Here is a 16,203-nt window from a genome sequence, read left to right as displayed (position 1 = left end):
CAAGGGTCTGACACCTGAAGAGTTACAGGACAGACAGGCAGAGAGGGAGTACCAACTGGAGCTGAAAAAGTTCAGTCTAAAGATGGAGATGGAAAAGGAGATGGAGCAGAGAAGGTTGGCCACTGAGGAAAGGAAGCTGCAGCTGGGTCATGAGCTTAGCTTGAAGAAGTTAGACCAGAGGAGCCAGTCTAGCAGAGATGGTGGCAGCAATCCCACAGTGGAGCCTGAGAAGAGGGTGCACATTCCAAAAGACCTGGTGAAGGATTACAAGAGGGAGGATGACATATACCTGTGGTTCAAGGGGTATGAGTCTGCTCTCCACATGAACCTGGTCCCTGAAGCTCATTAGGGGGCAACTCTGTGGAAGCACTTTGAGGTAGAGGGGAGGGATACACTGACAGCCTTAGGGGATGCTCAGATTCTCCTCTACACTATCATGAAAGATGCCATACTCACAAGATACGGTCTCACCCCTGAGCAATATAAGGACAAGTTTAGGTCCTCTAAGAGGAAGGAATACCAAACATGGTTGGAATGTGTTGATTCATTCTGCAGGTCATTGGATGGTTGGGTGAAGGGCAGTAAGTTAACTACATATGAGGGGCTTTACAATCTGATTGCTTGGGAGCACTTGTACAGTTTATGCTTTCCAGAGCTGCGCCAGCACCAGATTGACAGCAACCTGACTGATCCCAGGAAGCGGACCGCTGGGAGAGCACCAGGGTCCAGAAGAGGTATGGGGGAGACCACGCCAAGGGTGGGCAGGGTCCCTCCCAGAAGAAAGGTGGGGTAAGGGTAAACAGAGGGAGTTCTCTAAAGGGCTCCAAACTGATTCCCAGAGTAAGGACTCCCAACCCCCCAGTGAGAAGAAGCCATGGTTCTCCAAAGGGAAGCCAATGGCAGGTGGTCCCCCACATGAGTGCTATGCATGTGACCAGATGGGTCATGTGAGAGGGGACCTCAAATGCCCCAAAAGTACACTGGCACCCATTGGTGTGCCGCCCCAAGGTTTGGCCAGTGTAGCGTTTGTGGAGGAGTTGGTTCCAGGTGGGTGGGAGCCAGCTGAGATGACCCTTGTCTTACTAGGGGACAGTGAGATAGTCCAGAGAACCCTTGTGCCTGAGAACACTAAAAAGTACAGGCAGTGGGTGACCATCAATGGACAAAGGGTGGAGGCTCTGAGAGACGCAGGAGCCAGCTTGACTACAGTGAGGAGTCAAGTGGATTCTGAAAAGCAGATTGATCCCCGGGTACTTCACCAAGTAGTTGCAGTGGACAACTCAGAACGCCTGTGCAGAATGGCGCAGGTTCCCTTTAAATGGGGTGGGGGGGGGTTCTCAGGTTTCTTGAAGGTAGCTGTGAGTCCAACCATGACGGTTGATTGTTTGCTAGACCATGACCTGAAGGATTCCCCTTGGAAGGAGGTGGAACACAGGTCTCACTTGGAGATGTTGGGTCTGCCTTGGTGGGTATGTGTATCCACCCAGTCAATGGCAGCCCGTCAGGGTAGTCAAGAGCCCTGGAGCCTGAAACAGTGGCCCAGGGGACTGACAAGAAAAGGAAGGGCAGGGGGTGCGGGAAACCGGCCCCAGAAGTTCCCACGGTCCGGGACAAGGCGAAGCCTAAGGGTGACACCTGGGAGCTTACAGGGGAACAGGTGGCTGAACTGGGTGAGGTCCCTGAGCTGTCGCAGTGGCAGCAAGAAAGGGAGCCCACCAGGGAAGCATTCTGTGCAGCACAGAAGACATGCCCTACTCTGGAGGGTTTGCGGTAGCAGGCTGCAGACCAGGTGGCTGGCAAGGAGCCAGGATAACACCTTATTTATTGGGAGGATGACCTCTTGTATAGTGAGCCTAAGGTTCCTGAGCCTACGTCAGCCCATGTGCTGGTGGTACCCCAGTGCTTCAGGGCCTTCCTACTGGGGTTGGCTCATGACGTTGCCTTTAGCTGGACATTTGGGGCAGGACAAGACCTTTGACAGGCTTGTCACCCACTTCTACTGGCCCCTAATGCGCAGGCACTTAGATGCACATTGCAGGTCTTGCCAGACTTGTCAGGCAAGTGGCAAGAGTAGGGGGAAAAGTAAGGCTCCCCTCCAACCTTTACCTGTGGTTAGTACTCCCTTCGAGAGGGTAGGTATTGACATTGTGGGGCCTCCGAAACCCAAGACAGCCATGGGCAACAGGTTCATCCTGGTCTTGGTGGACCATGCCACCCGGTACCCAGAAGCCATTCCTCTGAGGTCAGTCACTTCCCCTGTGGATTGGTTGTGCACGGATGTTTTTTTTTTACCCACATGGGGTTCCCCAAGGAAGTGGTATCTAATAGGGGTACCAACCTCATATCCACGTATATGAAGTCTCTGTGGAAAGTGAGTGGGGTAACCTACAAGTTCACCACACCTTACCACCCCCAAAGTAATGGTCTGGTTGAGAGATTCAACTGCACCTTGAAAGGCATGATTCAGTGCCAGTCAGAGCCCTTGAGGCAGAAGTGGGACATCCTCTTGCAATGTCTTCTTTTCGCTTACAGGGAGGTGCCTCAAGAGGGACTTGGGTTTAGTCCAGTTGAGCTCATTGATGGCCACCCTGTGAGGGGTGTGAGTCTTGTGAAGGAGGCTCTGGAGAAAGCTCCTAGTAACCCCCCCCCCCCCCACCAAGAATGTATTTAGCTACATGCTGGCTTTGAGAAGCCAGACTGCACCCTTCAGGAGTCTCGTCCAGGAGAACCTAGAAGCCAGCCAGGAGGACATGAAACGCTGGTATGACCAGAATGCCACTGTGGTCGAGTTTCATCCTAGACAAAAATTGTGGGTGATGGCACCAGTGGAGCCTAGAGTGCTCCAGAATAAGTGGATTGGGCCATTTGAGGTGGTGGAGCGCAAGAGTAACGTCACCTACCTGCTGGACTTGGAGTCTCCAAGGAATCCTTTAAGGGTCCTGCATGTCAACCGCCTCAAGCCACACTTTGAGCGGACTGAGCTTTCCATGCTCCTTGCAACAGATGATGGGGTAGAGGAGGAGAGTGAGCCTCTTCCTGACCTCCTATCTGCAGGAGAAAAAGATAGGTCTGTGGAGGGAGTAATCCTCTCCCCCTCCCTGACTGAGGAGGAGCAGGGTGACTGTTGCCACGTGTTGGGACAGTTTGCCTCATTGTTTTCCCTGATCCCAGGAGTCACACACTTGTGCACACATGATGTGGACACTGGGGACAGTACACCTAGTAAACAAAAAGTTTACAGGGTGACTAACAGGGTCAGGGCATGCATTAAGGATGAGGTATCCAAGATGCTAGCCCAAGGGGTTATTGAGCACTCCAGCAGTTCTTGGGCCAGCCCAGTGGTATTGGTCCAAAAGGCTGCTGCACCTGGTGCCACTCCAGAACTCAGGTTCCGTGTGGACTACCAGGGACTCAATGCGGTCAGCAAGACTGACGCACATGCCATCCCCCGAGCTGATGAGCTCACTGACCGCTTAGGAGCAAGTACCTCTGTATGTCCGATTTAACATCTGGGTACTGGCAGATTGCCTTAACTGAGGGGGCAAAGGAGAGGTCCGCATTTTCTGCCCCAGATGGGCACTTTCAGTTTAAAATGATGCCATCGGGATGAAGAATGCCCCTGCCACCTTTCAGGGGTTGGTCAACCAGGTGTTGGCTGGGCTGGATGAGTTCAGTGCCGCCTACCTGGATGACATTGCTCTGTTTAGTTCCACATGGGAAAAACACCTGCAACACCTCTGGAGAGTGTTAGAGGCCCCTGCACATGGCAGGCCTCACTATTAAGGCGAGCAAGTGCCAAACAGGGCAGGGTTCTGTAGTGTACTTGGGACAACAGGTGGCACCCCTATGGCCAAAAATTGATACAATTCTGGCTTGGGAGCCTCCCAATACCCAGACTGAAGTGAGAGCTTCTTAGGTCCCACAGGATACTACAGGAAGTTTGTCAAGGGGTATGGTACCATTGCTACCCCCTTGATTGAGTTGACTTTGAAGAAGCAACCCAGGAAAGTGATCTGGTCAGAGGCTTGCCAGAACGCTTTTGATGCCCTGAAGGCTGCCACGTGCACAGCACCTGTGCTGAAGGCACCTGACTACTCCATGGAGTTTGTTGTGCAAACAGATGCCTCAGACCATGGTATTGGAGCAGTACTCACAGCTTAATGAAGAGGGCCTAGATCAACCTGTAGCCTTCATTAGCAGGAGGTTACTTCCATGAGAACGTAGGCGGAGTGCCATAGAACGCGAGGCGTTTGCTGTGGTCTGGGCTCTGAAGAAGCTAAGACCCTACTTGTTTGGGACTCACTTTCGAGTTCAGACCGACCACAGGCCCCTCAGATGGTTAATGCAGATGAGGGGTGAGAATCCAAAACTGTTGAGGTGGTCCATTTCCCTACAGGGGATGGACTTTACGGTGTAACACCATCCTGGTACAGAACACGCCAATGCTGATGGTCTGTCCAGGTTCTTCCGCCTTAGTGATGAGAACTCCCATGAGGTCGGGTAGTTGCTCCCCACTTTCAGCTCGGGGGGGAGAGGGGGAGGGGGTCACGTTTCTGACTTTTTATCCTCGGCGGGGTCTCCCTTAACTTTATCCCTTTGTTTCCCAGGTTGTTGATGTATGCTGGACTCTGTTTTTGCTGTTTGCTAGTCTGGGCACTTTACCACTGCTAAAGTGCAACTGCTCCTTTACAAAATGTGTATGAAATTGGTTTATCCATGATTGGCATATTTGATTTATTAGTAAGTCCCTAGTACAGTGCACTAGAGGTGCCCAGGGCTTGTAAATCAAATGCTACTAGTGGGCCTGCAGCACTGGTTGTGCCACCCACATAAGTTGCTCTGTAATCATGTCTCAGACCTGCCATTGCAGTGTCTGTGTGTGCAGTTTTTAACTGTAAATTTGACTTGGCAAGTGTACCCACTTGCCAGGCCTAAACCTTCCCTTTTCTTACATGTAAGACACCCCTAAGGTAGGCCCTAGGTAGCCCCTTGGGCAGGGTGCAGTGTATGGTTAAGGTAGGACATATAGTAATGTGTTTTATATGTCCTGACAGTGAAACACAGCTAAATGTCACTGTTGCAAGGCCTATCCCTCTCATAGGTTAACATGGGGGCTACCTTTAAATCTGATTAAAGTGTAGATTCCCTTTGGGAGCGGATAGACTTGTGGAGTTTGGGGTCTCTGGGCTCACAATTTAAAAATACATCTTTTAGTAAAGTTGATTTTAAGATTGTGTGTTTGAAAATGCCACTTTTAGAAAGTGGGCATTTTCTTGCTTACACCCTTTCCGTCACTCTGCCTGTTTGTGGATTCCCTGTTTGGGTCAGTTTGACAGTTGGGCTGTTTGCACCTCTCTCTAGACAGTGATAAAACGGGAGCTAGGGTGTAGCCCGCATATCCTGATGAGCCATCTGTGCTAGGAGGGAGAGGAGGAGCGGTCAATCACACCTGAAAGGGCTGTGCCTGCCCTCACACAATACAGTCTCCAACCCCCCGGTGAGTGTCTGGGGCCTGGCCTGGGCAAGGCAGGATTTCACATACAAAAGAGACTTTGCTTTGAAGTAGGCCTAGGAGAAATTAGGTATAGGAAGGGCACCCAAAACCACAGACTTTAGAACACTTCTGGAAACCAAGAGGAACCTCTGCCTGGAGAAGAGCTGAAGAGCTGAGGAAGAAGAGCTGCCCTGCCTGTGACTGTGCTTTGTGGTGACATCCTGCAGTTGCTGCTTCTGCCAGAGTAAGAGGGCAAAGACTGGACTTTGTGTGCCTTCCATCTTGTGAAGATCTCCAAGGGCTTGATTTAGAGCTTACCTACTGTTGTTTGAAGTCTCAGGGACAGCAAATACTTCTCTCTGCCAGCACCTGGAGTCTCTGGAGAGACTCCTGCTCTGCACTGCGGTGCCCATCCAGTTCCTGGGACCCTGAAAGGAGATGCTGGCAGCCTAAGAGGAAGAAATCAACACACAGAATGGCATGCGGGGAACAGATAGACGTAACTCCGATCTGCAACTGGAAAATCGACACGCCGCCGGATTCGCGGCTGAAAATCGACGCTGCCCTGCAATGCAACTGAAAAATCTATTCACGGAGCTGGAGAAACGATGCGCAGCATCGCTGATGGAGGCTGGTGAGATCGCAACCCGCGCTGCGTGGTTTTCGGGTCATCGTGCGGCTGGATTTCCACTGCAAACACCGCTGGGCGTGTAAAAACAACACAAAGCCTGCCAGGACCCGAGAGTGCTGACCGGATCGACGCATCGCACCCCTGCGGAGAGAAGAAACGACGCGCTCTGACCCAACAAAAGGAGAAACGACTCAAGGTCTCGCTTGTGAATGAAATCGGCGCATCACAAGTCGTGCTGGGAAAAGATAGACGTAGCTCTGATCTGCAACTGGAAAATCGACGCGCTGCCGGCTTCGCAGCTGAAAAGCAACGCTCACCTGCAATGCGACCGAAAAATCAACGTACGGAGCTAGAGAAAGGACGCACAGCATCAGTGATGGAGGCTGGTGAGATCGCAACCTGCGCTGCGTGGTTTTCAGATCATCGTGAGGCTGGATTTCCAGCACAAACTCTGCTGGGCATGTAAAAACAATTCCTGCCCAGACCCGAGAGTGCTGACCGGATCGACGCATTGCTCCCCTGCGGAGAGAAGAAACTACGCGCCCCGCCGAAATGAGAAATAACGCAAGGTCTCGCTCGTGAGTGGAATCGATGCATCACAAGTCCTTTTTGACGCACACTCGCCCGTGCAGTTATTTTTGACACACCCAAAGTACATTTCCACGCTAACAGTGTTAGTGTGTGTTTAAAACCACATGAAGACTCTTTTTGCTTCTTAATTGACAGCTGGACTTGTGTATTATGAATTTTTGTCGTTTTGGTCTTGTTTTGCTTAGATAAATATTTTATATTTTTCTAAACCTGTGTGTGTCATTTTGTAGTGTTTTCATTAAGTTACTGTGTGTGTTGGTACAAATACTTTACACCTAGCACTCTGAAGTTAAGCCTACTGCTCGTGCCAAGCTACCAAGGGGGTAAGCAGGAGTTAGCTGAGGGTAATTCTCTTTTACCCTGACTAGAGTGAGGGACCTTGCTAGGACAGCGGGTAACCTGACTGCCAACCAAAGACCCCATTTCTAACAGGCAGATAAGCTGCAACCACCACCATCACCTTGGTGAACACCCGAGGGACACTAGTAAGGCAGAATGGCAGCACGGTGAACTAAAAATGTTTGTGGCCTATCTTGAACCACAGGTAGCACCTGTGGGCTGGCAGGATTGAGATATTCAAGTATGCATCCTGCAAGTCTAGTGCTACCAACCAGTCTTCTGAATCTAGAGCAGACAAGACTTGAGCCAATGTGAGCATCTTGAAATTTTCCTTCCTGAGGAAAGACTTCACGGTCCATAAATAAGACGAAGACCATTGTTCTTTTTGGGTATCAGGAAGAAGCGGGAATAACAAACACTGCCTACTTCTGATATAGAGACCCTTTCTATGGCTCTCTTGGCCAAGAGAGCAGAAACGTCCTCTCAGAGAAGATTTACATAATCCTCGGTCAGTCGTTTGAACGTTGGGGGAATGTGAGGGGGAATGGATAAAAAAATGCAGGGCATAGCCCTTCCAGATGACCTGCAGTACCCAAGCATTTGATGTTACAGACTTCAAGTGGAGGAAATGATGGTATATTCTCCTTCCCACTGAGCAAGCATGGCCCTGCAGATGCAAGCTAGGAGGGCTTAGAGGCTGCAGCTGCCGCAGGCTGTGTGGTAGACTTCTGGCCTGCAGATCCTCTAGATCTGAAGACCTGTGCCCACGTCCATGCATACCCTGCAGTGGTTGCGGTGGGTGGTGGCTGGCTTAGGGCTGGTTCGGTGCCATGCCCCTTCCACAGCCATGAAAGGGGTAGTAAGCACACTATGGATGAGGGGGTCCCTGAGAGCAGGGGCACAACACCCACTGGGCCGAAAGAGCTTTGGTTTTCGCCCCCGTCATCTTCCATAGCCCAGACTGCAGGCCAGTAGCTGTATGCCCCAGGGAAAGCCTGGGTGAAGTATGGCTGCAGAAGAAAGCTTCGGAATAAAAATGTTCTTCTCTCTGACCAAAACCTTCAGCTTATCTTGTTTCTTCAGTGTGCTCAGAGGAGGCCATACTGGGTGGGGGGGGCCACAGATGAATCACAACATCCAGGACAAAAAACGCACACTGGGGGTTCCAATTGTGCAAGGCAGTGTGCTTTACTGATCACCACTCTTTTAAAGAGAGACAATGCCTGCCTATTAACACTGGTATAAGAGACTGCGTCTGCACTTCAAAGACAAACTCTGCCATCTTACTGTGCTTTCAAACGAGGCAGAAACAGCAAATTGTGTTCATTTGCATTCATATAGTGCTTACAACCCATGTGATGGGTAATAAGCACAAAACAAATGCTAAAAAATGCAAATAAACAAGTTTTTGTTTTTTAAATGCAGTAAACAGACTTTTCTGCCAATAGCGTTTTTCACTGGGGGAGGAAGAGGCGTAAAGGCATCAGAGCGCTTTACAGGAGCATTAGATAACTTAACACACAATCAGATTTAAAGAGAAAAAAAAATCAGGCAAGGGGAGATTAAGTGATTTGGCCAGGATCACAGGATGTGAGCTGAAACTTGGATTCAAACTTTGTTCCACAGTTCTAAAGTGGGCAGCTCAGGCTGTTAGGCCACATCCCATTGGTTAGCGTGTGTGTCAGTGGATGCTGGTGATCTTTGAAAGTGGTGGGGCATAGTATCACCGAGTAGCTCACCCCATTTGTTTTCTAAATTTGCCTCACTCATACACACTCCCTTTCACATGTAGGCCCAGATAAATAAACATTGTGAGCTGTGTTTGAGTCTCAAAAGTGACACAAATCAAGCAAAAAGTGTTTTTTAATTTTTGCATTGGATATTTGTGTGAAAGTAACACAAAGCGGTACAAAGTGCTGCTTTGTGTTGCTCTGTGTCAAGGGGGTACTAGACAGGGTTTTGTGCCAAAAATAAACATCACTTGAAAACAGGTGTTAAAAAGGAGAAATTCTTTAATTTCTCCTAACTTTTCCCACTTTATACTGTAAAGCACACGTCTGAAGTAAGAAAAGTTTTAAAGTTAGAAAAAGGGTAGTATTTTGTGCTGGAAGGGCACCCTTCCAGTACAAAACCTATGCTAGATTCACACAGACATCTTTGCACTATGATGCAAAGGTGTATGTTTGGCGCTTGGCAGCCTAATTGTGCGCCAGAGCAGGATAGTACCATATCTTTGTAGATGTGGCACTTTCCAGCTCTTCCCCTCTCATGGAATGCTACAAATTTGGGTGTTGTGTAAGTTTTGATAATCTGGAACTTAGGGGGTCATTATGAACACAGCGGTGTTTAGTCGTGTTCATGCTGACGGTCATTTCACTGGCCGCCAACCCCCCTAGCACCCAGCAGGCTGATAAAGAACATTCTGCTGGGCCGGCGGACGGAAACAGTGTTTCACCCTGCCGGCCCAGCAGAATGCAGGGCCGGAACATTGCCGGTGGCTCCACATGGAGCCGCCGTCAATGCTGCTGTACGGCGGGTGCAGCAGCACCCGTCACGCAGATCACTGCCCGGACCTGCGTGACGGGGCACTGCACGGGGGGGCCCTGCACTGCCCATGCAAAGTGCATGGGCAGTGCAGGGGCCCCCAGGGGGGCCCTGGAGCACCCCTTCCGCCAGGCTTTTCATGGAGGAGGAACCGCTAGGGAAAGTCTGGGGGAAATCAGGGTACATTATCCGGGGTGTCGGATAATGTTACCCACCATCGTCAGACTGCCTGTCGGTGGTAGCCTGGCAGTGGCGGAGGGCCGCCACAGGGGGCCCTCCCTGTGTTGTTTATATGGCGGTTCAGACCGCCATGCCGGTGGCGGTCTTTTCCGCCGTCACCGGCATGGTGGTCTGAACCACCATGTTCATTATGAGAGCCTTAGTCTGTGTCCCCTCACTCACTATCTCACATTCTCTCACTTGCTCCTTTTCACTCATACTTATTCTCACTCATTGTTGCCCATACACAAACGTACTTGTACTCACTGGTTCTCATTCTCACGCACTAACACACTTGCACCCACTAACACTGGGCACGGATGAAGTTGCTGTACCACTGCTTTATCTACAACTCACTTCCCTTCTCACAACCTCCATTTACTCATTCTTCTTCACTCACTCATTCATTCTCACTTGTTCAGACACACTCAAAATTATATTCTCACATTCACTCTCATTGAAGTAAGTCCATACAAAAAGGGAAGTAAGTTCTTGTGGATACAGAAACCGTGGAGCTCTGCCACAAACAATCATCATCTTGTAGAGCTTTACTCTTCTGCAGATAGAGCCGAGTTCAAGCCCAGATGCAGTCAAGTCCCTGTATACAGAGTGCTGAACCCATGAGCAGCTAGAGCAGAGAGCGTGAACCCAGAGGTAACTTCTTTATTTGAGCCGGAGATGACTTCCTGCATACATAATGGTTGGGCCAGGGCAGATACAGCAGAGCTCTCCAAGTATGCAGCTTAGCTTCATCGCAGACAGTGCTGAGTCCCTGCGCAGACAGACTGAGGTGAACCAGTTCACAAGCTCTTTCAGCATTCATTCATATAATGTAAAGCCTGATGTTCTGTGGGAACTGAGAATCCAGGACCAGCTAATATTCTGTGAGAGTATCAAACATCTCAATCTTGCACATGGTCTGTTTTTGATAGGAAATGAGGAGGAGAAGGTGGGAGGGGGAGGGAGAATGACCGTGAGAAAGAAGGGATTGAGAGAAGCGATTGAAGAGAGTGGGAGAGAGAGTGAGACAACAAAGACAGTAGTGAAAGAAAGTTACTCATGTGTGAGACTATGGACAGAAAAGTGAGAAAGAGAGAAATAAATTAAAGGAGAGTGTGACTGAGATGGAAAAGAACAGAGACTAAGGGGGTCATTCCGACCCTGGCGGTCATGGACCGCCAGGGCCGGGGACGGAGGAAGCACCGCCAACAGGCTGGCGGTGCTTCGGGGGCAATTCTGACCGCGGCGGTAAAGCCGCGGTCAGAAAAGGGAAACCGGCGGTTTCCCGTTAGTTTTCCCCTGCCCCAGGGAATCCTCCACGGCGGCGCTGGGGATTCCGACCCCCTTCCCGCCATCCTGTTTTTGGCGGTTTTCACCGCCAGAAAAAGGATGGCGCGAATGGCTGTCGTGGGGCACCTGGGGGCCCCTGCAGTGCGCATGCCACTGGCATGGGCACTGCAGGGGCCCCCTAACAGGGCCCCATTAAGATTTTCAGTGTCTGCAAAGCAGACACTGAAAATCGCGACGGGTGCAACTGCACCCGTCGCACACCAGCAACTCCGCCGGCTCCATTCGGAGCCGGCTTCATCATTGCTGGGGCTTTCCCGCTGGGCGGGCGGGCGGCCTTTTGGAGGTCGCCCGCCAGCTCAGCGGGAAAGTCAAACAATCATGTGACGGTAAACATTTTAATATGTTAAGGATACTTGTGAAGTGCACAGCTCACACTGGAGAGTATCCTGGTGCTGAGAAAGCAAGGATTACGTCAGCTGTCGCTGGCCTTATCCAGGTGAAAAGCCAAATTTTCAGTTTCATGCAGAGCTCAAGTACTGAGAAGGCAGTTCTAATGTGTAGGGGCAGGTCGTTCCAGGCTTTGGACAAGGTAAGAACTCTGATTCGGAGTATGTAAGTGAGGTGTGCAAGCAGGGTTCCGTCTAAGCAGAGGAGCCTGCTGGGTGTCATAGACCAAGGAATGGAATTGTTTATGAGTCCCCACAAGAAAGGCAGAACAGGATTAGCACTGCAGACATACACTGAAGAGACAATGAGAGACTGTCTTCATGTGTGGGTCAGTATAACACAATTGTCACATTCAAGTGAAAATGCACAAATGCATTTTTCTTAATTTATTAGGTTAAGTACATTAGTATAAGGGATCAAGTTTTGATCACCACATCATTTGAGGGCAGTTACCTTTAATTCAGTCTCTAGCACTCCATAAAATCCACATTCCCTCACATCATATATTGTACAACGATATTTAGTGAACTGCTATCACAGAGTCTCCTTCTTGCAAACACACACGCATAGAATAACGGTGGTCATTCAGCACTCCAAGACACATATGTAGGCATGGAGGAAGAAGCAATTTATTATTCATCATCTGGTCCACATTTCTAACCTACTTGATTCACTCAAATCAAGGAATGTGTCAGTAGTCACATGCAGGAGCATCTTGGTAGAGAAAATGGTTAGGAAATGTACAATCATAATTGCAATTAGGATTTTAACCATAACTGGCAATGTAGTGTGTCTTACTGGCTGCCACTGAAGCTTTGTGCACCCTTATTTTTCTATTACATAGGGCAAACATCTGACTGCAGAATATAATAGTGAGAAACTCTCTATGAACCAGGACAGTTTCAAAATAAATTTAAGTTCTAGGTGCTTGAATTGATGCTTACCTAATCAGGTATTTGACACCCTCCCAAGTATCCTTCAGGGGCTCCAGGTACATTTCGAGTTTTTTATATGACACGACGAGGTTGAAAAGATCAAAGGCTTGACACTTAGAAGAACCCAAAGAGGGATCATACAGTTGATCGGTTGTTGTGGGACTTCCTTCTGGCCCATTTCCACCACCCACAGTGGCTCCATCTTTCTCAGTCACCAGCATGCTGATTCATCCATAGAAAAGAAGATTTAATCAAATTAATGAAAAAGCTAACATTATAACAAATTCAAATTTATTTTTTTTCTTATAAAAATTATTTCGTTAAAACTATTTGAACCCCCTCCCACACTTTAAGCCATTTAGGCAAGGTTCTATATGTAATTTTCAAAAGGTAATTAAAAGCTGGAATCCCAGTAACACATAAATTAGTCTATTCTTGACCAAACATTCAATAAAAATCTGTATTTAACCTATGCTTTCCTCCAATCATCTCAGGTTTGGCACATGTTTGCAACGCTATGCAAAACTTTTCGAAGCTTTTCGCACTTTCCTAGCTCCAAATAAGGCTATGAACACTTTCAAGCCAATCGTTTCCTCTTTTTACAAGGCTTAGACTTGTTTCAGAAGGTTTCCGTAGAGTGCAGTATATTTTACCGCTTGCAATAACACCCGTTTTAGAGCACAAATTACAATAAAGGATAATCTAAAGAACATTTAAAAGTTAATGCCACACCTCAGGAGCCTTAGGTTTAGTCTACTTAGACTTATCTGAGAGAATAGCCACAATGCAAAACTCCTTTCCATGGAGCTTCTATTATAATATCTAGTGTCAATTTTAAATTTGGATTTCACGCCAATGCCAAGAATGCAACATCCTACAGGAAGTAGCCTTGACATGCATCAATCACAGGTTACAGTTTACAAATCGAATGCTTAACAATTCATGGCCGTCCTTTTTCCCAAACCATTATTTCTTTCACTCTATTAACTGTTTAGGCTGAGTCTAATGGCACACAGATGGAACGGGATTGACAGATGTTGCATTATGGCATTGACATTAAATGTTAAAGAATAGCAGGACTCAGTCATTTAATGCAGAAACATAAGAAACCATAACCATATTAGACCATCTGGCTCTTACTGCGGAAGAACTTTTTAAACTAATGTATGTGTCAAATTACTTACCTAAGAAATGCATTGTATTAGAAAAAGGTATGTACTCTACATGGTCGCTCACTTGATTTATCAATACAGATCAGTGGAAAAGAAGTGTGCCCTGCTGTAAGATAAAATCATGCTAGATCTATAGCACCACCAGACCGTGGTTATCAAGCAACACTTAATTATACACTAGATCAACTGCAATTCAGGATTACAATGATAAGCAGTGGAAACCACTACATGAAGGAATACAAAACAGCACGATGCCATGCACAACAAATAGTTCCTATTGATAAATGATAAATAAATATATTTCTCTTATGTGCCCAATTGGCTATTATAAGAAAATGCCAGAGTTGTGCTTCCAAATGTAACCAATAGGGTGCATCTGAAAAACAAATCCATTTCCTTTTATTTTAAAGGCTTCATTCAACTGACTGATTAAAATTTGTAAATGCATTTGCAAATGCAGACCGACATTGGCAAGCTAGATACTTCACACAGAATAAACTCTAATCAACAGAAATGCTGAAGCAAGAGTGCTTTGTTGCTATTAAATTAGTAAATCTGGTCCCATTCTACATAACAGGCGTTGGCTAGGAGGGTCATGGGACCGTAGGTTATTTCTTCACAGTTTCCCTTTGACACCATCATCCTAGGAGTGTCAGAGAGCTCTTGGCAAAACCCTGTTTGGCCATGTTAGTTCACAATAGACATGGGCAGAAACATTGTGCATCCACTCCTATAGAGCTCAATGTCAGGACATTCACTGGCCTTGGTGAGCCTCCATCCACACTGTTCCCAGGGACCATGAGGTCAAGAACTTTAGAGAGCAGTTGTTCATCTGTTAAAATGTTAGGGTGCCACGGCAAGCTGGGATTACTAACACTGACAACTCTCAATGACAAATGTGCATCTGTATAAAACATAAACGGTTTTTTACTCGTCTATGGGCCAGATGTAGCAAAGTACCGTTTTGAATTTCTTAAATAAACGAATTTTACGAAATCGCTATTTGAGAAATGCAAAATGGTATGTATGAAAAAGGCAATTTCTTAAAATTCGTAATCGCTATTAGGGAATCGCTATTACGGAATGGGACTCCATTCATCCCTATGGGCCTGAAGGCCTGAAGTCCCATAGGTGCGAATGGTTTTGCATTTCTTAATTTGCGAATTCTAGTTAGGAATTTGCAATTTAGGTAATGCAGATCCAAAGCACCCCCCTCCAAAAAATGTCCACATGTAAAGCACACACATGCTTTAGGGGTCTGTGTGCACTACATGGCACTTTTAAAATGCATTTTTAATGCATTTTATTTAAATTGCACATTGTGGTGGTAATTGCATTTCCTAAATGCCCAGTTTGCATCTAGGACAATGCATGACATGTGCATAGGTAATCGCAAATAGGTACTTCCTATTTGCGATTTCCTATTTAGGGAATTGCAATTTGCATTCGCAAACAGTGGAATTTTGCAATCGCACCGTTTGCGAATGAAAATAGTTTGATACATCTGGCCCTATATCTTTGGCGCCGGATTCTCAAATCTTTACAAAATTTTCCAAAACAATACGACACTCACATCAGGAAAGTGTTTGGTGTGATTCGTCAACAAGAGGGGTTGGGGGGCTAAGGGTATCCCAAAATGTGTTTTCTCCATGTTCATTTCCACAGGGATTTTGAACAGGAATAACACCCGAACCACTGGACGGAATATCACCAAATTTGGCAAAAAGGTGGCTCTTGGTTCAGAAAGCGAGCTTTTTGTGATTTGGTGTAAATCCATTCAGTAGTTTTTGAAATATTAAAGAAGAACCAAATTTGTGTATATAGGGATGCGAAGGCTCCGCAAACCCTCCCAATCCCGTGCTGATATCGGATTGGCTGCCACCACTTCAACAAGCAAGTGTTGGCAACCATCTTGGGACTCGGCTTCAGCTGAGTCCTAGAACAAAAGGAAAAAATAAGAAAAGGGGCAAGGTGGAGTTACCCTAAGCCCTTAGCACTCATGCTGGGGCTGCAGAGGAACCCTCTCTCCCCACCACTCCTGCCCCCAACCTCGGACAAATAAGCATTTATTACAAACTTTCTGCTGCAAATTTGTGACAGGGTCACAAATCCGCAGCAACATTAAAATCATAAAAATTAAAAAAAAACACCACACAACTGCAGGATTCGCACTTGTTTTAATGAATCCCTCAAGTGGTCAGGTCCTGGGGGCATGTTAAAATAAAGGAGGTGGGAGCACGGGGAGCTCCTGGGACCACCACCTCCCTATGGCTTAATTCTTATTTTATGCTGAGGCAGGGGGCAAATGCTCCCTCCCCCCACCACCACCTCCTCTGGGCTCAATTCTCATTGTATGGGTGGGCATGCAGCCCCCCGCCAAACCCTCCCCCCACAGCCATAAGGACCATCACCTCCCCGGGGCTGAATTTAAAGAATGGCGAGGGTCTATCACGGACCCCCGGCACCAGGGACCACCACCACCCTGGGGCTACTTAATGGCAGAGGGGGCACTCCTCAATGAGCCATGCATGGCCCTGGGGA

At 47.8% G+C, this 16,203-nt stretch overlaps 1 protein-coding gene across 2 annotated transcripts in view; it reads right to left on the bottom strand.

Annotated features, from left to right (window-relative positions):
• The window catches only part of ZFYVE27 (zinc finger FYVE-type containing 27), a 314,413-nt gene that overhangs the window by 277,968 nt on the left and 20,242 nt on the right, over positions 1-16,203 (bottom strand). For both annotated transcript variants that reach the window (XM_069239634.1, XM_069239635.1), the window contains exon 2: positions 12,500-12,712. In XM_069239634.1, coding sequence (XP_069095735.1) covers positions 12,500-12,711 — 212 coding nt within the window. In that variant the 5' untranslated portion in view covers position 12,712. The remainder of the gene's footprint in view (positions 1-12,499; positions 12,713-16,203) is intronic.

The sequence above is a fragment of the Pleurodeles waltl genome, chromosome 6 (assembly GCF_031143425.1).
Source record: "Pleurodeles waltl isolate 20211129_DDA chromosome 6, aPleWal1.hap1.20221129, whole genome shotgun sequence".
Classification (NCBI taxonomy): Eukaryota; Metazoa; Chordata; class Amphibia; order Caudata; family Salamandridae; genus Pleurodeles; species Pleurodeles waltl.
Note: the sequence above shows the minus strand (reverse complement) of the source record. Positions and strands in the feature narration are given on the sequence as shown.